Here is a 20,611-nt window from a genome sequence, read left to right as displayed (position 1 = left end):
ACAGAAATGGATATTACAGTACAAATTATACTGTTTTCTTAGAAAAAAATAATCTGAATTTGAAAGAAAATTTACTCTCCAAATATAGTTATGCAAATTCTACTTGACTTTGGTAAATTGCATTTAAATGGGTAGTGTTTTAAATTTATATTTAATACATAGCCTTTTCAGTTCAGTTCAGTTCAGTTGCTCAGTCGTGTCCGACTCTTTGTGACCCCATGAATCGCAGCACGCCAGGCCTCCCTGTCCATCACCAACTCCCGGAATTCACTCAGATTCACGTCCGTCGAGTCAGTGATGCCATCCAGCCATCTCATCCTCTGTCATCCCCTTCTCCTCCTGCCCCCCATCCCTCCCAGCATCAGAGTCTTTTCCAAAGAGTCAACTCTTTGCATGAGGTGGCCAAAGTACTGGAGTTTCAGCTTTAGCATCATTCCTTCTAAAGAAATCCCATGGCTGATCTCCTTTAGGATGGACTGGTTGGATCTCCTTGCAGTCCAACTCCATTTTGTCTTTCACATTGTTTGAAATATCTATGTAAAGAGTAGGTTGATATTTGACCATCTCTCTTAAAAACACGCAGGACCGTTTTACAGTTTGACATTATTGCTTAGAAAAATTTAAAAAGAAACATTAAAATAAGATCTTGATCTTCTTTCTTTCCTTCCTGCCATTTAAGGATTCATAATTGCAATCAATTTGGTCTTTTTACTTGGCAAACCTTAAGTGCCAAGGTCAAAGTTGGCACTGATTTCTCTCTAATTCTTATAGATTGCACATGTGTTCCTCAGATTAAAAAGCCTCAGATGTTAAGTCTCTTGGGTATTGATATTCTCATTAGGAAATTATCATGTTCAGAAGTTAAGGTGCTAACTAGTTCACAAGAGTAAGGTCTTCATTAGAACTATTTTGAGAACAATTCAATGTTGTGAAAGTCTTAATCTTTAAGAGTTCTTGCAGACAATAGCACATTTGGGATGGCATGCACAGTTAGTTGCATGAGTGGATCTGAGGTAGTGGATTTTGAAGTTTTATTATCTATCATTCTGAAGGATTTCTCTTTTCCTCTAATGACCTCCAACTTTGCAGCCCGCATCAAATAAAATTTAAAATAAATAAAATTTCTGGGAAAAGCCTGTTTCTAATATCCATTCCTTTCTTCTTACTATAACCTTTCTATGTGGTGATCTCGCTCTCTTTTCAGTCACTCACTGTCTATTTATTTCCCCTACCCAAACCTGCTCGCAAGATAGTATACTGTAGTGGTCACATGTGAGTGAGTGAGTGAAGTCACTCAGTTGTGTCCGACTCTGCGAACCCATGGATGGTAGCTTACCAGGCTCTGCGATCCATGAGATTTTTCAGGCAAGAATACTGGAGTAGACTGCCATTTCCTTCTCCAGGGGATCTTCCCAACCCAGGGATTGAACCTGGGTCTCCTGCATTGCAGACAGACCCTTTCCTGTCTGAGCCACTAGGGAAGCCCAGTACACTTTCATTATTATTATTATTTGGTTAAATTTAAAAATCACATTTATATTAAAACAATAGGAAAAAATATGGTTTTACATTGTTGTTCAGTCACTCAATAGAATTTTTCTTTTTTAATCTATGAATATGTGTTCTTGGCAGATTTTCTGAACCATCTAGGATTATTAGGATTAAAACATATTTATTCTTGATGGATTTTCATTTATACCATAAAATTAGTTATTATTTAATAGATTTTTGCATTTGTGTTCATAAATGAGATATTTTTAATTTTCCCTTTTTATAATGTCTTCATTTTGGAATCAAGGATATTCTGACTTTATAAAATGACTTGGAAGTCATATACATCTTAGTGTGAAAAGAGCTCAGTATTACCTCTACTAGAGACATTTAAGTTTAAACTCTAAGTAGGAGGAAAAATATTTATCCTTAAAATATTTTGAAACATCAACCTAAGGTAGCTGCTTTTTGGTGGAGAGGGTTGTGAATTTGTGGGGGAATTTGGGGATAGAGAAAATGTTGATGAAGCATGGAAGTTGCCTGTATAGTCTGTGTCATAGCAGTGCAATTACTTTGGTGTTTATCTCTGAATATTTTTGGAGACCTGTGGGGTGATCAGTGGGATAAGAGGAGAGCAGGTTGATGACATTGATTAGGGAATATATTATCAGAGAATGTTTAACTGAACACTGAAAAAGTCTCCCAAACCAAATGTGGAGCTGAACATGACTGAGATTTAAATACATTCCAATTAGTCTATGTATGTCCTTAGTTCCCTTTAATAGGCAAAGTGATAGAGCTTCTCTTTCAGGCCCCACAATTACCCCATTGGTTGCATTAAGCCATTTATGACATCTTTCTTCCTCCAAGTTTCTCCTTGGAGTTAATTTTAGTCAGATTTTTATCTCTGTAAAAATGTCTGAGAAGTTAGGTGTGGCTCCACATATAATTCAATCTATGTTTCATCTCATTTTATCCTATGAAAACAGTTCAACACAAATGTTAAAAACTCCCAAGTTTGGGCTTTCTGAATATCTGGTATGACTACTGATGCAGTTTCTTACAAAAGAGGTGCTTACTTTCTTCTGTCCTTATCTATTCTTCTAAATGTATCACAATTTAATTAAACAGAGAGCTTTTGAGCACTTACTGTACACCAGGTACTAGATACTCAAAGATTACGTTCTTCAGGAGTTCGAGCTTTCCTTTTTCATCCTTGTTCTCTAGGGCCCTTTCCTTTTCTGATATTGAGTTGCTTTTGTTTTTTCCTTTTTGCCTTTCTGTCAAAACAAAGAGACTTTAAAAGGAACTTTTGAGTTAAACTCAAGCTGCTTCTATTGAGAAGAATTAGTACAGCTCTCTGAACTTGGGCCTATTGTTTATTTAGAACCCAGTGTTAATGAGGGCACAATGCTTGTCTTGATTCTTATATGGACCCTATTAGCTTTGCTCTGTTCCATGGCCTTGGATCACTGCTATAATGATTAATACTTGCTGAAGACCAGGTGAGAAGATTTGGTTGATCAAAATATTAGAAAACCAGTGCAAACTGCATTCTTGCCAGGTATCATCCTTGTTTATAAAAGACAAACGATAACTGAGGGCATCACTTTTAAACAAAATTATTACTGAAATGAGTTGTACAGGAATGTGGAAAAACAAAAGGGGATTAAAAGGCTATTTTTTCCCCCCGTTCTTCATTAATTGTGTAATTCTTAGGCTGGTTTTCTCCATGTCATTTAGTTTCCTTTTTGCTATCTTTGGATCCAAGATTGAGCTCTGCTGGCCTTTCTTTCTTTCTTGTTCTTTGGGTGTTAGCGCCAGCATCGGCAGCACTCATTGTCAGCGCTGGCTTGAATGAAGGAATGGCTGAAGGCTCCTTTTGGAGACCCATTTCACTGGTTATTTTAATTGCTCACAGCGATAATTGTTGAGTGATGCTATATAGGATAGTATCTCCTTTGCCACAGGGTTTAGGAATTCTGCCCAGTAATCACTCCTCCTAATGGATGAGTGTTTCTGTGTGGAAAGACTGGTAACTGGCTCTAGGTATCTCCCTAGAACTATGTGTAAGGCCCCTGCCATATTAACTATGGGAAATTTATGTAGCCACCATGAATACTTCATTGATTTTTTTGCTTCATATGGCCAGAAATAGAGAATTTGTAGAATTTAAAATTAGTTTCTTAATTATCTTATCCTAGGACATACTCTGTCATATAGCCCTGTGAGAGCAAAGATTTTCTTTGCTTTCCTTTTTCACAGTCAGAGAAATTAGAAAAATAATAGGGATATGAGTGCTAAAGGGTCTGGCTTCAGGAAATGTTTCTTTTAAAGCACTGCTATTGTATCTATGTCTGCTGTGCTGAAGGACTGTGATATACTGTATGCTGATATTCTGCGAAGTGGAACATTTATGCTTTCTGACATGTAGTGAAGAAAATTCTGGGTACAGCATCCACTAGGTATTTCCTCAGACTTAGCTGCTTCTCTGAATGGAAGTGAGGCTTCTGAGATAGAGGTTTGTAGTTTTGAAACTTTCTATCAAAGAATAACTGAGTCACAACAAGTTGGTAAGCAAAAATAAATGGTGAAGGTCATATTTTAGAATTAACTTTGTAATTTTTAAGTTGGAAATCAATGGATATAACTGAGGTGAGGTTGTTAATTATTTTCTTTTAAAATGTTTTTGCCACTTATTGAAATAAAAATATCAGTTTTGAATAGCCATCTAGATTAAATTAGTTAAAAAGGAACAAAGCAGAAACTTCTACTTAGGAACTTTGGGAATCATCAAAATGACCCGGACTTCTTGCTAAGATAGATTGTCTTAAAGGCCCCAATTCTTCTTAATCCTTCTTTATATCTGTGACCTTTGCCATGAGACTCTAGAGTGCCCTTTCTACTCTGGATAGGGCATTCTGTTTCGCCTCTTGCTTCTGGGATCCATCACTTAACTTGCTTTGGCCAATGGCATGTTAGTAAATGTGATGCAAGCAGAAGTTTGCAAAAAGCATTTGTGCATTTCTATTTACACTCTTCTCCTTGTCTGTCCACAAGAGAGGAGAAAGCCTGGGCCCATATGCTGAAGGATGAGATATATAGAGTGGAGTCACAATACTCTAGTTGTCCTATCAAAGGCCATTCTAGGCCAGCCAAAGGCCAGCCAACTGTAAGATATGTTGGTGAGCTCAGTTAAAGGCAGAAGAAATACCCAGCTAGTCTTCAAACACATGAACTAAACAATGCTTTTTTAAGCCACTGAGTTTCGGGGTGGTTTGAACCTGCAACATTCTTGTGGCTATAGAGAAGTGAAGCAACCTCAGGTGGTTTTAGAGACTCAACTGAGCAAATGTCACAGATGATCCTGAGATTTTTCTTGTTGTTCCAAAAACAATATATGTTTCACATTGATTTCAAGAAACTAGTAGATCCAGCCACTCAGTGATACTTGGGTAAGATTTGATTTAAGGTGGAATATGTTTTCTTGGCCAGTTGACTTTTGGAACTCTGGAAATAACCCCTCTGCCAAGAATGTTTTGTTGTTTAGTCACTAAATCGTGTCTGACTCTTTGTGACCCCATGAGCTGTCACCTACCAGTCTCCTCTGTCCATGGGATTTCCCAGACAAGAGTACTGGAATGGATTGCCATTTCCTTCTCCAGGGGATCATTCCAACCCAGTAATCGAATCTGCATCTCCTGCTTGGCAGGTGGATTTTTTTTTTTTTTTTTTTTTTACCACTGAGCCACCTGGGAAGACCCACCTAATGTATATATTCAGCTAATTTTTGTCAGACTTACAGGGGCACAGAATCATTCAGTCCATAAAGAAAGACAAGGCAGAAAATGAAATCAGTACAAGTAATTGAGTTAATTCATATGATAAGAAACACAAATGCCAATATATCCTTTTTCCAGAGCAAATTTTGACTAGAGGGAAGGGTGGTGGTGGGTGGAGTAAGTGAAACAGGGGAAGCATGAGGCTAGGAAAAGGAAACCTGGATTTCCTTTGGATCATTTAGAGACAGTGTAGTATAAAAGTAAATGCGATTGAAGACTGAGCTTTAAAACCTTAACTCCCATTTTTGTACTCTGTAAGCGCAATATATTAGAGTGAGGGAAAGAGCTGAGGAAAAGAGCAAAGAGATAGTGTTGTTAGGGGCATGGTAGTTTAATTCTTTGTGCTTTGAAATCAAAAGACTATTGTCTTTTCTATTTTCAGCCTCTTTATATAGTATTGCTATTTCATTCACTTTCTTTTGTGGTAGAAATAAGTCTGCTTTTTAGTGAATATATAAAAAGTAGCTGACTCAGAATCAGAGGCACCTGGACCAAGGCAGGGCATCACTGAACATATCTTAACAGTTATGGCCCTGCATTCATCTGGACCTGTACTCAGAGAAGGGGTGCTGCTGCATGGGGGATCTGTACTTGGTTAATTCATCATATTACTTGGAAAGGTCCTATTATTTTGCACAGCAGTGTGGTCACCTGGCGGTAGGTCATTAGCATTTTAGTCTTCTTTTCTGCACAACAATGTACAACATGCTAATTAGAGGATTCTGAAAGCTAAGTAAACTGTTTTAAAATCAGACATTTTAATTTGCAGCTTTAATGGCTGTTTTTATAATAACTGGCTTTATTGGGGGTAAAAGCACTTCTCCTGTTCCACTAGCAAGGCCGAGTATAACAGAAGCTGACAAAATTAAAAACCTCATAATGCGACCTTTGCCTGGGATAAAAGGCTGTTTCATAACAATTTCCTTTTGTTCTTTGTTTAAGCCATTACTCTAAAAGGAGCCTCCGATTAATCTAAGTAAATGCATCATTACAGTACTAATCCATGTCCTTCTGTCAGTGTCTGTTTTAATTAAATAAGAAATGCTAGCAGAAAGATATCACGCACAAAGCTGTGATTGGAGAAAGCAGCGCTGGTTGATCAGGGAAAGATTAAAAAGGGCTTTACTGTTTTGTCCATTTGCATAGCTCCAGATGCCACAGTGTTTCAGGTTGAAAGAAAACTTACAAAAGAGTTTAACACATTTCACTCTTATAGATTTAAAATAATGGGATTTACCAATGAAATTCTAATCATCCAATTTATCACATGTTAGACATTCCAAAGCAAGGAGCAGAACAGCTTGGGGTGTGTCTTTTAAACCTTTTATGCAATGTTGTATTGTATCTGTGAAAACATACCTGCCCAATTTGCATGTGTTTCTTCTTATTTTGGGTGACATTGATGGTGAAATCTGATTGTGGATATATACAATGTGATTTCCCCCCTCTTTTTATGGTATCTTGCAACTTCTAACCTATGCCTTTTTTTAAAAAAAAAAAAGGTTTTCTGTTGATAATATGTTAGGAATTTGGGTACTTAATTGGCTGTTAACAAAGAAAAGTAAGTTTAATAAACACTCACAAAATGCACGTATCTAGTTATTATTGCTACACTGAAATGCAGAAACTCTCCTTAGCAGCAGAGTTGCAGAATTCCCGTGGTGAGGGCTTTCTTCATATACGGGCCATTATTTGATGTAATGAAAAGAGAAAGTGTGCAACAGTGAGATTGTTAATTAATTTAGCCTAACAAGATGAAGATAAATGAAGCAAAGAACAGATTGAATGAAGCAAGAGGTCTTATTTACAATTTAATACATTTTTATATAATGCAGATCTCACCTGTTAAAAAACAAACAGACCCCATCTCAAATCCCTATTCACAAAAATAGTATATTCCCTCCCACCACAATTCAACCCTAAAATCCTGACCTGACTTTATAGAAAACATGTACCGTGACTCCCATTTCGAAGACACTTTTACAGTGTGTAAACAGTGCTTTTCTACTGCTATGAATTTTACACTAGTTAACCTTTAACTTCAGTATTTTATTTTTCTTGCTATAGAACTGGGATGACCATAAGAATAATTATCCAGAAACCTTCGGATTTTTTCTCCATGTTATCTATCCTGAGACACCTTGGCACGGTTATTTAATAATCATTTTATTTTAATCCTCTCTTTACCAAAGGAAAGAAGCCCAAAAGTGAGGGGGAAAAAGGAGCTGTGAGCCTTTTTACGTGTGCTTGAATCTGTAGCGATTGTGCTGAATTCCTAAATTAGCATTATTTTTAAGTCTTTCTTCGGAGATTAATGAGCTTTACCCAGTATTTGACCTTTTATCATTCTTGCTTTCTGCTCAGAAGTACTTCCTTCCTTCCTACAGTAGCTAGAAAAGACAGTCTCTTATCTTATGTTACTGTAGGCACTGGTAACAGGGCTCTCTACAAATGGTGTTATTATGGTCACTATGTTTTTATCTCAGGGGTCACGAACAAATCCATGCAACTGCTTCTAAGGATTTCAATAAATAGGACTTTTTATCCAGACAATCGCCTTTTATGTTACTTTTAAACAATACTACTAGTCCATCAAGAGTTTCAAAAGAAAACAATTCTACAGAGTGCCGGTATGGCCGCACAGACCAATCATCATGGCACCCATTCTCCAGTCCTTTATTTTTCAAGTCCACAACAATAGGTTGTTGATTCAATGGACAAGACCAGAACAATTAAGTTCTCTGTTTAGCAGCAGTGCAGCATTTTAATGCCCTTCTCTAATAATGGTCTCATTATTGTTATTCTAAGACTGGGCCTCAGGAGGAGGAATATTTGCTGGAGGTACGTCATTATTTTGCAAATTTCGATTAGCTCATCATGTTGTCTGCAGTGTGAAAATCGTAGCTAATTAGGGCAGCCAGTTAGACTACCAGCTTTTGAGCTTATGAGTTAAAAGGTAGCATACTTGATAGGCCAGTGATGTGAAAAAGGTGGTAAAAAGGAGGATTAGAGCAGTTGCCTTAGTAACTCCAACTTCCATCTGTGAGGGAACAATGGACTTGTGTTTCTCCCCCACCTTGGTGTAAAAATTGGTTTTGTTTTGAAAGGACAGGGTTCTTTTTATGACAATCTGGAATTCAGCCCAACTGAGTATAGTTTTAGTTGTTAGGAGAGACCATTGGGGATAGGAAAGATGAAAGGTCATGGTGAGCTTCAAGGACATGAAAGGTTGTTGTCTCATGTAACAATGGTAGATTGTTTTTTTTTTTTTTTCCCTAATATTTCTAGCCAGCCCCTAAGTCAGGTGATGGAACAAATACCTACAGTTTAGTCAGGTGAAACAGGAAAGGGAGGGGGAAGGAGAGGAGAAAAATGGGGTAAGAAAGAGTTCGTACTTTGTTTTTAAAAAAGGGGGAGGGGTAACTTCAATTTGCTTTTATTAAACGAAGTGATATTTCTCTGTCACTATCTCTGAGATTCCAGTGTGCTTTGGATGATTTGCCTCTGTGGGCCATCACATCTCTGGGAAGCTCTCCAATGTGTTAGAAAATGTGATTTAAGCTTTCTTCCTGAACTCCCAGGAGGACTAGTGATGCGATACTTAACAATAAATTTAGTTGTTGTAGCTTTCCCACATTATTGGTGTTCTTAAAAGGTTTTCCTTCAAAATGCACACTGAATAAAATGAATGATAAATATGAAAGAATTTGTTTCACCACTCTACAGGGTTTTATCATAAATTCTATGACTTTCATCACAGAAAGTTTACAGGAAACGGTTTAGATGTTGCTGCAATAGCAGCACAATTTTTTCTTTCTGTTCCTAAGAAAATGCCACAATTTTAAGAGCTATTGGAGGTTTTGTATTAAGAGGAGGTGATAAGGATTGAATATGGTGCTATTGCTTTAAAAGCCTGAAAACCAAATCACTCTCTCTGGATTTAAAATGCCTTTATTACAGCAAAATAAGTGCCTTCTGTTTCTCTTTCATATCAGTATTAAAACATTTGATATGTGTTCTTATATGGGAGCTCCTGTTTGTATATACGTGTGCATGTGTGTGTGTATGTGTGTGTTTAGAATCAGAAAGAGTATAGGAATACTAAGTTTTTAAGCAGAAAGATCATCTTTTGATGATCAAAGGAACCTTCATATTTCTCCCTCTGTATTGTCCCCAAACAACCCTTGTGTAATTGAAGCTGGACTTGGTCCAGGGGGCTAGGGAGATTTTCAGATTCTTTGAATCCCAGGTCTTTGTTTTTTTTACTTTTTCTAGCCTACTGTCCTTATTGCTGTAGCTTTTCTTTTTCTGAGAAGCTGCATTCATTTAATTTATTGTAAATACTTCATAGACTTGAAACAATAGCATCATGAAATTGTGGCGTTTAAGGGCTTTTAAGATCATCTAGTTCAATTCTTGTATTTGCAAAATAAGAAAAATGAGAGCAGAATGTTGAAATGACTTGCCCAAGGTAACTCAACTAGTTGAGGTAGACAAATAGATGCCATTTGCTATACTATTTAAATATAAAAACTTGAAATCAAAGGAAGAATGGAGAAACATTATAGGAACATACTGAACTTTCCTTGTCTTTTAGTGGTTGAGGGAAATTGAAATAAGGCTAACATCAGGGGATGATGGTGGTGAGGTTACAATTCAGATCAGATTTTTCTTTCGTAACTTTTAAAGCTCCATTGTAAATAAATGAAATTTTTTTTTTCCTGACAGCCACCACCCCACCCCGCAAAGAAAACCCCAGTATAACTGGGGAGAGATGTACCCTAAAGCTCTAGCATAGCATTCAGAAACTGTAAACTTTCTTGATCTAAGCACTGTGTGAAATACTTCCATACACATTATTATCATTTAGAATTTAAACACTTTTTCTTTCCAGAGTGACAAATTAGTTAACTGTTCTGTTTTTTAGTTTTTGCAGCTATAGAAAGGAACCTGATGTTATTCAACTGTATTAGATGTTGTGAGACGTAAGTCAGTTAATGATTGAAAAATGCAGTATACATTTGAAATTATATGAGTGAAAATTTGTGCTTTTTCTGAACAGATATCCTGAGGCAAATATAAACCATAATATTTAGATCAGTGTGTATGTTGTATTTTATTTTTGGAACAGATTAGAATATGTTCAGAAAAGTTGGACTATAAAACATAAAGGATAAAATAAAATGACCTGTTATTTCATCTTTTTATTTCATAATTAAAAATATACTCCCTAGTAACATTTTAGTATATTTCATTTCAGTCTTTTATCTATGTGTGTATGAGAAGAAAGGACATATGTAGCTTGTTTACTGCCCTCTCTTCGATGCCCAGAACAGTATGTGGCTCAGAGTAGGTATTTGAAAAATAGTTGTCGGGAAAGTTAAAAAAAAAAAGCAAAATAGCATCATACTGTATATACATTTTTGTAATTAAAAAATACTTTTATTGGATTTTGCCATGTCTTCAAAAATGTGATTTTTTTCATGACCATATCATATACCATGTTTGTACCACAATTTGTTTTACCATTTATTTATTTCCAACTTTTCACTATTATAATGTGAAAGTTAATTTATAAGGATGTCTTTCATCTATTATTAAAGTGGTAAAAATTTTAAATTGATAAAAACCCTTTAGGATCATAGAGCTCCACCAAATCCCATCACTTCTTTCAAGTCTTAGCTTAGATGTTATCTTCTCTTTCCAGGTCAACCTTGACCACCCTGGTTTAAAATGTAGCCCTCCAAACGTTTCTTAGCTCCCTAAGCATGTCTGTTGTTTTAAATAGCCTTTATCAACTTTTTATAATTTGTGTGTCTTTTGAATTTGCCATTTCCCCCTTATATTTCCTAGAATGTAAGCTCTAGGCAGTGGAGAATTTTTTGCTATTTCTGTCAATTATATTCCCCAGTGTCTTGAACAGTATCCAGAACATAGTTGATGATCAGCAATATTTGTTGAATACATTTATTGAAAGTTAAAAAGATGGAAACATCTATTTTTTAAGTAAAGAATCAATCTCTGTTTTTTTCAAATGGGCAACTCTCATCAACTAATCTATGCACTACCGGCCAAAGAATTCTGTTTTCTCGATGTTCAATTGTACACATGTTCCAGTTACATTAAATCATAGCACTTGACTGAATCTTGGGTAGGCTGTACTGGATACAGTCTAAATGTCTTGCAACAAATGTTTCCAGCTCTCACCACTTGAAGTCACTCTGAACTCCAGCTTCAGGGAGATAGTTCTGGATGAGAAATATCACCAGTGTCACTCCAAACGATTCTTTTCCTTGTCTAGAAGTCCTTTTGGTAAGACTTCTAAGGTTTGGGTCTGATCTGAGTAAACTCTGGTTAACCTGGCTACTTTTATTTTGGGATGATTTTACCTTAGTCTGCTTCTGATATTGGTCCTTTTCTTAAAATTTCTTAGGGAGGACATTTTGCAAACTCCTGTTCACTTCTTTTGGTCTATACGGTTTATGCGTGCTGTGTGTACTGAGTCGCTCAGTCATGTCTGACTCTTGAGACCCCATAGATTGTAGCCCGCCAGGCTCCGCTGTCCATGGGATTCTCCAGGCAAGAGTACTGGAGTGGGTTGCCATGCCTTCCTCCAGGGGATCTTCCTCACCCAGGGATTGAACCAGGTCTCCTGCATTGCAGTCATACTCTTCACCAACTGAGCTACAAGGGAAGGTATTTTTATTTAAAAATAGTGTAAAACAAACAAACAAAAAACATCATTAATGTGTTTTGTGGAAAAGTGTTAATTATAATCTTTATAGACTAGCAATTTATATAGCTATAATAATAATCCCTTACCTTTAGTGTTTATAGTTTTAAAGCTCTTGAGTAAATATGGCCTTAATTGTCAAAATAATCTTAGATGCACAGGGCATGTTTATTATACCCATTTAGGGACCATTGCACAGAAAAGTTTGGATACTTAACCTAGAACATAAATTTAGGAAGTGATAGAGAGACCACGAGAGTTCTACTAGTCCAGTACTGTTTTTCTTTTAGTCCTTTTACCTTCTCTCCAGGTTAAATAATCATCATTTTATTGATGTTTCTTAATAGATCCCATGAAAATAAAAACAAATTATTAGAATTACACTTTTTTTTCCACTTTATTTTACCTTGTTTACTATTCCGATTCTCAAGGACTTTTCTTTAGTTTTCTAGGGTTCTTCTTTTTCCGTAGTCATTATATTTTCCATTATTCTGACTATTAACATGGGCTTTTGTAGCAATTGTAAAGCCACTGACTTCCACATGTGTCTTTTTCCCTTTTAGCGAGTTGTTCATTTCACATCTCTAGATAAGACTAAGCATGTTCTGTTGATCATAATAGGTATCGAGCAAACTTATAGGGGTCCATTGAGATGCAAACAGCCTTGGGAGAAAGTTCGTATAGTAGACAGTGCATTAGGTAAAAGATTGGACAATGAACACTATCAAGTGGAGTTCAGGTATGTAGAAGAGAGGTACGAAACACAAGATTAAAGCATGAAACAGACAAAGTAAGAAAAATCTGAGGCAATTGGTAAGAGATTTAGGCAGCTAGGCTGTAGACATCAAGCGGAGTTAAAGGACAGATTCCAGTTTCTGAGTAGTCTGCAAGTAGAGGGTTACCAAGTTCACAGCAGGGTCATGGTCTTAGATGGACTAGTGCACTCAGGTATAGCAAAACAAGTAGAATCTAGTATTGGAATGAAAGCAAAAAATTAGCACGTGATTAATTTCATTCTGCATTCCAAGAGATTGGGTTGGAGTCACTTTCGAATGAGGTCAGAAATGGTCTTAGAGCAGTGGCTGTCAAATTTTTAATATATGTAATAATCACCTGGGGTGCTTTGCAGGGCCCAGGTGTATGTATCTTTAACAAGAGTCCCAGATTTTTTTCTGTTGCAAGTATCTACTGATCACACTTGTAGAAAATTGGCATAAAGCCTGAGATGGTACTTACAGTAGGTTAAGGGACCCAGTAATCACAAATCTTGAGAGAGGAAGCATTTAGATGTTGAAAGTCAGACCTTTCTACTAAGAGAAAAATGTATCTGTTTTTCTCAGAGCTGATTTGTATTTGTCTACATGTAAGAAGGCAGAAAACTTGGGCTGATATGTACTCTACTGATACGTATGTATTGTAAGCCTGTTATGTTTTTCTCCTTATGTATATTGTGTTTGTTACTTGTTTATGACCTGAGTGTTTTTGTAATATCCAACATAAAGATTTGTACCTTTTAGTGTAAAAAAAGTAAGGCTGCCTGTTCTTTTGTACCTAATCTAAACTGTCTCTCATTTTTACTTTCAATTTGTTATCTGCATAATTGAATTTCCTCTTCTCTTTCCCGAGTCATAAATTGATTAGCATGAGTTGGGCAGACTGCTGTAATGCTAAGGGTTAACCAGAAGAGAATTACAAATGAACTATCTAGAAAGTTGATTATTAATCCAGCTAGAGAAGAAATATCCTTTTACTTAGCAAGAATGAGTATCTGAAGAGCTGATAATATTGTTCAGGCAGTGAGGTGGAATGGCAGAGCTTGGTAAGTAAAACAAAACTTGGGATTAATCTTTTATATCAGTTTTTTAAAATTCCTAGAATGTTGATATATTTAAATAGTTAAATCTAATATGAATTTATAAGCTGCTGGAACAAATCTAAAAACTTCCAAATGTGTTTGTTAATGAGATCCCCACATAGACTATCGATATAAGTTAACTGAAAAGTACTTACATAAGTAGATAAATATATTTAATTTTGAATATTTATAAAAGTATGTGATTAGATTTGTGATTAAGAACAAGGAAGTGGGCATGGAGGAATGATTGCTGTAACAATATAAGTCCACACGTCATACTGAAGAATATTGAGTGACAACTGTTGTTGTTTTCTCACAAGATCAAGTTCTGGATTCTTAGATATGAAAATGAAAATATAATTTAAAATATAATATTTGCATAAAGATTCAGTGAGATATTTTTCAGACTTATAGGTGACAAAAATTGTCATAAGTTCTCTTATTTTCTGGGTCCTGCTACTCATTTCACCCTGATGTTTAATTTAAGGATCTTTCGAAAGACAGCTTTTATTGTATTTGTGAATTGGAAGGGAAGAGAAATGAGAGGATCTGTGCTATTTGTACAAAGAAAATTAAGTGAAAAGATATGATTTTAATAATGTTCTTCCTTCAAAGACTGCTCCTCCTGTTGTAGAAGAAATTTTGATGTCAACATTCAATTCTATAAGATTGAATTTTCTCATAAATTACTTGATATTACAAAAATGAACCTTTTAAACATAGTATGGACCATACCAAATATTATTGCCGCTTTGTGCAGTATTAAATCATTCCAATGTAGTATTGTACTTAGAAGTTAGTAAACTTATTAAAATTGTGCACCAGCAAACGAAGAATTTTAACCTTTCCTTTAAAAGTATTTTTTTAGTGGCAGTAAAAAGGCCTTGATATTTCACTATTTAACGTTCACATAAGTACAGAAAAAATGTTTTTAAAAAGCTGTAAGTATTGAAAGTATGTGTTATATATGTACATGTGTTTGTGAATACATCAAGTATATATGCATTCAAAATACCAGAGCACCATTTGGACATATACACTCAGCTTTTTTTTTTTTTAATGTTCTAATGTTGTGACTCATATTTAAAACGGAATATTAACTATAGTAAGTGAAATAATAAGGACAATAGTTAAAGTTTATTGAGCTCTTGTGCGCTAAATGCTGAGTTAAATGTCTTATCTCATTTAATCCGCATATTATTTCTGTGGTTATTGGACGTCTACAAGGATTGTAGTGTATGCTACAACAAAGAGTAAGGTAATTGAAGAGCCTTTTACATCTTATGCTAAATGTCTAGAAAATAAAGGCTGACGAAACAAATTGTATAAGAGAAAGTGAAGTCGCTCAGTCGTGTCCAACTCTTTGTGACCCCATGGACTGTAGCCTTCCAGGCTCCTCCATCCGTGGGATTCTCCAGGCAAGAGTACTGGAGTAGGTTGCGATTTCCTTCTCTAGGAGATCTTCCCAACCCAGGGATCAAACCCTGGTCTCCTGCATTGCAGGCAGATGCTTTACCATCTGAGCCACAAGGGAAGACTCTTGTATAAGAGAGGAGATCCTTAAATTCTGTGTGCTTGTCTTTCTCAGTATTGAGAAGATTTAATATGAGCCTGGGAAAGAAAAATAGAAGATTAGTCAGTGATTCTTAGCAATCATTAATCCTTAAAACCTTTTATTATAAAAATTTTAGTTGTTCAAAAATGTATAAATAAGTTAAAATACTGTATATTTATAAGAAATGAAACATTACTAATACAGTCCAAATCTTCTGTGAATTCTTTCCCAATTTTTTGTCTTCCTCTCTTTATGCTAGAGGTAACCATTTTTTAAATTTGGTATTTGTCATTCTCATGCTTATTTATACTTAAATTTTATATTCACTATATATATGGAGGAAAAACTCCACTTAATCATTCTTTGAGATGTTGGATAGACCTTTTCTTGGCTTCCTGTTACACTTTTAATTAAAACCAAAATCCTTAACACAATATGCAAAGCTCTGGCCCCATATAATGTGACACTTGCATTACCAGCCTTAACTCTTGCCTTTTTCCTAATGAGTCTTTTTGATTCAGCTGGTATCCTGATCTACACTCTCCAAGTTTTTTCCTGCTCTAAGATCTTCAGGTTACGCTATCTTCTCAACTGGAATGTACTTCTCCCCACTATTCTTCAGAAAGATTCCTACTCATTCTTCAGCTCTCTGTTTAAATGTCATTTCCTCAGAGAAACCTTCCCTCATTCTTCCAATTCAAATCTTGTTTGCCTGCCAAGATCTCACTGCAAACCCTTTAATAACAGCAGATATTGCAATTTTAAATTATGTATTTATTTGTGTGATATTTGCTTAATGTTTGTCCTTCACTCTGGATTCAATTATTTTATTCTCACGTTTCCCCTTATATTTATCAACATGGTTTTATACATTACAGGCATATCATAGGTATTTGTTGTTATCAAGGAGAGGAATGTAATGAATGAAGAAGAAGAAAGGGAGATTGCGAAAGAAAACTACATATAAATGGAGTCTGTGGGTTAGTTGATATATACTGTTAAGGTTAAATTATGCAACTTGAATCTAGTTTAAGATTAGGGTGAGAGATGTGGTAGGGACCTTGCTTGTTTCTTAAATCTAGTTGCAGAATGTATCTATTATCCCCTGTTGCTTCTTGTTTTTCAGTGTTATCTTTGACTTTTGTGTTCTCATTTTTGGGATTCTGCATTCCTGAACTGAGCTTTCAAGTTGTAAACTTATAGAGCAGCCCCAGCATTTATAATATTAGTGTGGAGACGCTATAGTGGGCTCTAAAAATCTGGAAAAATTTCTGACACACAGATGAGGAAATACATATGGTACTTTTGCATAAGAAAGCGATGAGGCCACTGATAGGACTTTTCAGGTACATGACTATAACTAAAATATTCATAGTAGTGACACTTGCTGTTATAAGGGTAGGCAGTTTGATTTTTTAAGGGGATTATAGAAAAGATTATAAAAAAGGAGTAGAGAAAATGAAATCAGTCTGAAAGGAGGACTAAGGTTTTCAAAATATCAGAATAAACTTATGTTGTACTCTGTAAATCTTTGCTGGCATTTGGAATTAAAATCCACGGCCAAAAGATGGTGCTGAAATTTTTTTTTTTTTTTGATTGTTGATATGGGAAAAGGAGACAAAAAAGGGGATAAAAAGAATTTAATTAAAATGTCTTAGTGTTAAAAGGAGGGGATTTGTAGAGTGTCTCATTTGTGGTCATAGAAGGTGCCATTATTAATAATAATAGTGTACCTTACATTTTAATTTTTATTACTCCTTACACTTTTAAATGAACTTTTTCATAAATTATCTTATACATTTCTTTTATTAACTCTGTGGGATAGTTAAAGTGGGGGTCTTATTATCTTCAGTTTATAATGAGGAAAACTAGGAACAAACAGAAATCAGAGAGAAGCCAAGACTAAGACTTAAAACAATTCTGAGGTTTAGGCAAGACTAATATTCACTCTACTTATACCCTTTCATAAAGGATTGGAGGGTATAATTAGGTTCTTTTAGGGACCAAGATCATTGGGGTGGATGTCCTCTATAGCAGTGGTCCCCAACCTTTTTGGCACCAGGGACCAGTTTCTTGGAAGACAGTTTTCCACAGACTGGGGGTGGAGATGGGGCATGGTTTCAGGATGTTTGAAGGGCATTTACATTTATTATGCACTTTCTTTTTGTTATTATTACATCAGCGCTACCTCAGATCATCAAACATTAGATCCTGGAGGTTGGAGACCCCTGCTCTATAGGTTTCCCAGACTTAAATATTTTATGTTTTTCAAGTTGTAAAGTAGTTAACCATCTCCAGCAGATAGAACTGAGATGGTTAAATGTATATAGTTAATAGATACACTGCTAAGCCTATTCTAAGTTAAGGCTTACTGGGTGAAGTAATCGTTTCCTGATATCTTGTGGTATCAGGAGCCCAGTCCTCTTCTGATATCTTGGGGTTCCAAGAATAAGCAGACATGGAATTTATAAGAATGAAATACCATAACATTTGATGTAAATAAATTGTAGCTTAAATAAAAGCATGTGATGAAGCAGTGGGTGCAAGCCCCTTGATTGGAAACCCGTCTTTTGAACTGAAGACGGACATTTTTTGGCACTCGTTGAAAATATTAAAAAAAAACAAAACAAGTGGAAGGCAGTGTGTATATTGCATTTATGCATGTGTGCATGCAGGTGGAGGGGTATTTCTTTGAAAACAAAGAAATGCCAGCAGGTATTTGTAATGATTAGCCAAGAAAGCTGTTTGCTGCATTTAAATTAAAAGCCAAACCTTGTATTTTTCAATTGGACAAAGAGCCTGGTTGCAGAGAAATTCAAATTCTCACTCTTTCTGGGCCAGCAGGCAGAAGCCTCCCTTAGGTTAAAGGAACCAGACATGTTCGCTCTGAAGTACAGAAGTCTCAAGAGAATTTAATTTCTGTCCTAAGATGGATAAATTGCTGCTGTATGGGAATAGTGTGTACTGTGGAGAGCCAAACCCAAGTTATCAGGTGAAAGTCACAGGGAGCCAGAGTCACAGGAACAGCAGAAGAAATGCTTTGTAACAGCTACAGTTGTCTAAAAATGGGATGAACTTCTTTGTTGATATAGTGAAGGCCTTGCTACTGGGAGGAATTGGGAAGAAAGATTCAAGTGTTGGATTATAGCAAGTTGTTTCAGTATTGATGTTTCCAAGAAGATGTCCTCTATATGTTAACTGGCTAAGAAAAGAATGTGAGTCAACATAGCAAGGATGTATTCTTATGTGAAGCCAAGAATGAATGTCATGAAGGTCAGATTTACTTTCTGGGTTGCTCAGCTCTGTTTACTCTGCTGCTGCTGCTGCTAAGTCGCTTCAGTCGTGTCTGACTCTATGCAAATCCATAGATGGCAGCCCACCAGGCTCCCCTGTCCCTGGGATTCTCCAGGCAAGAATACTGGAGTGGGCTGCCATTTCCTTCTCCAATGCATGAAAGTGAAAAGTGAAAGTGAAGTCGCTCAGTCATGTCCGACTCTTAGCGACCCCATGGACTACAGCCTTCCAGGCTCCTCTCTCCCTGGGATTTTCCAGGCAAGAGTACTGGAGTGGGGTGCCATTGCCTTCTCCACTAGTATGTCAGTTAAAAAATTCACCAATTTTTATCTATAGACAGCCATTTGATTCCTAAAATTGCCCCAGCCAGGACCTTTAAACTTCACAGCTATTCTCAAACCTCAGAAGAACTGGCATAAGGGAATGAAATTGTATTATACGGGAGAAAAAGAGAAATCTGTTGGTTTCTCCATTGGGTCCAGATATAGAGAAGAAGAATTTATTAATAATATGATTGAGGGAGAACAAATTAAAAAACATCACTAAATTCACTGAATTACCTTTAAAGGCTCCTGAACTTTGGTACATTAATAAGACAAAGGATGACGTTTTTAAGTACTTTGGAGATTTTCTGTTAAGTTTCTCCATATTGACGTAGTGCTTTCATTTGAACAATTAAACATATTTAAAAATTAAAAACTAATACACAGATATATTCTTGTTCTAGAGTACCTTGCATATAGTAGGAAATCATTAAATGTTACTTGAATAAATATTTCTTAAAAAAAGTGAAGGAAATTTTCCCTAATGTCTCTTCCCACCTGGGATTCTATTTCTCCTCCTCAAACATATTTACTGTTTTCAATCTGGTTTATATCTTTCCAGACCTCTTTCTATATAATGATATACATATACACATAATTATTTAGAAATGTGCAATTTTATTTTGTGTGAGGGTGACATTCTCCCCTTTTACAGATAATCGCTTTATACTTTACATATCCTTTTTTTTAATGAAAATTCTGACTTAGACCTCTGTCAATTTATACATTTTAACTTTATTTTCTTCTATGTAATATTTTATACTACATATATACCGTTATTATATTGATAGACATCTAGGTTATTTACAATATAAGTATTCTTAGTTGAAATGTTATTTATTTAAAACTTAGGAAATGGCAAAATATGACTGTTTTTTAAACATACATAAAATGGGCATGGGAAGTTTCTACCTGATTGGGATTATGAGAATTAAGGACACTGAAGGGAAAAGATTAGAATGTGTAAAGGCATGTGTTAGTTGTGCGTTAGTTGCTCAGTTGTGTCCGACTCTTTGCGACCCCATGGACTATAGCCCACCAGACTCCTCTGTCCATGGGATTTCCCAGGCAAGAATACTGGAATGGGTTGCCATTCCCTTCTCCAGGGGATCTTCCTTACCCAGGGATCAAACACAGGTCTCCTAGGCATAGAGGAGTAAAAAAAATATATTATTTACTCATTCATTAATGAAATAGAAGAAGTCTTTATTATCAGAGGATAATTGGTAGTGAGAAAAGGCCACTAATTTCATTCATTTAAAATCGAGTGGGGATAACAACTATAAACTCTGGAAAATCATGAAAAACAACTATTTGAAGATACTGGAGAACAATCCAAAGCAGGCTAAATCTTCAGAGGAGATGACATTTGGAAGAAGGGATATTTGGGTAAGTTTGTCATTTTCTGGGTTTCAGTATGAAGGTAGGCTCAGTTTACAAAACTCCAGTAGAAAAACTAGCAGTCTTTCTGGTCTGGGGAACTAATAGAACAGACTTTGGAGCAACCACAACTATTGG

General features: G+C 35.8%; 1 protein-coding gene across 11 annotated transcripts in view; it reads left to right on the top strand.

Moving 5' to 3' along the window:
* The window catches only part of SOX6 (SRY-box 6), a 715,392-nt gene that overhangs the window by 215,082 nt on the left and 479,699 nt on the right, over positions 1-20,611 (top strand). For 4 of the 11 annotated variants that reach the window (XM_018059590.1, XM_018059596.1, XM_018059591.1 and 1 more), the window contains exon 1: positions 13,337-13,473. The exons of 2 other annotated variants lie outside the window; for them this stretch is intronic. In XM_018059590.1, the coding sequence (XP_017915079.1) occupies positions 13,388-13,473 (86 nt within the window). In that variant the 5' untranslated portion in view covers positions 13,337-13,387. Of the gene's footprint in view, positions 1-8,497; positions 8,711-13,335; positions 13,474-20,611 lie in introns of those variants that run through there. 5 more of the 11 variants (XM_018059597.1, XM_018059592.1, XM_018059599.1 and 2 more) reach the window with 3 other exon arrangements.

The sequence above is a fragment of the Capra hircus genome, chromosome 15, assembly GCF_001704415.2.
Source record: "Capra hircus breed San Clemente chromosome 15, ASM170441v1, whole genome shotgun sequence".
Classification (NCBI taxonomy): domain Eukaryota; kingdom Metazoa; phylum Chordata; class Mammalia; order Artiodactyla; family Bovidae; genus Capra; species Capra hircus.
Note: the sequence above shows the minus strand (reverse complement) of the source record. Positions and strands in the feature narration are given on the sequence as shown.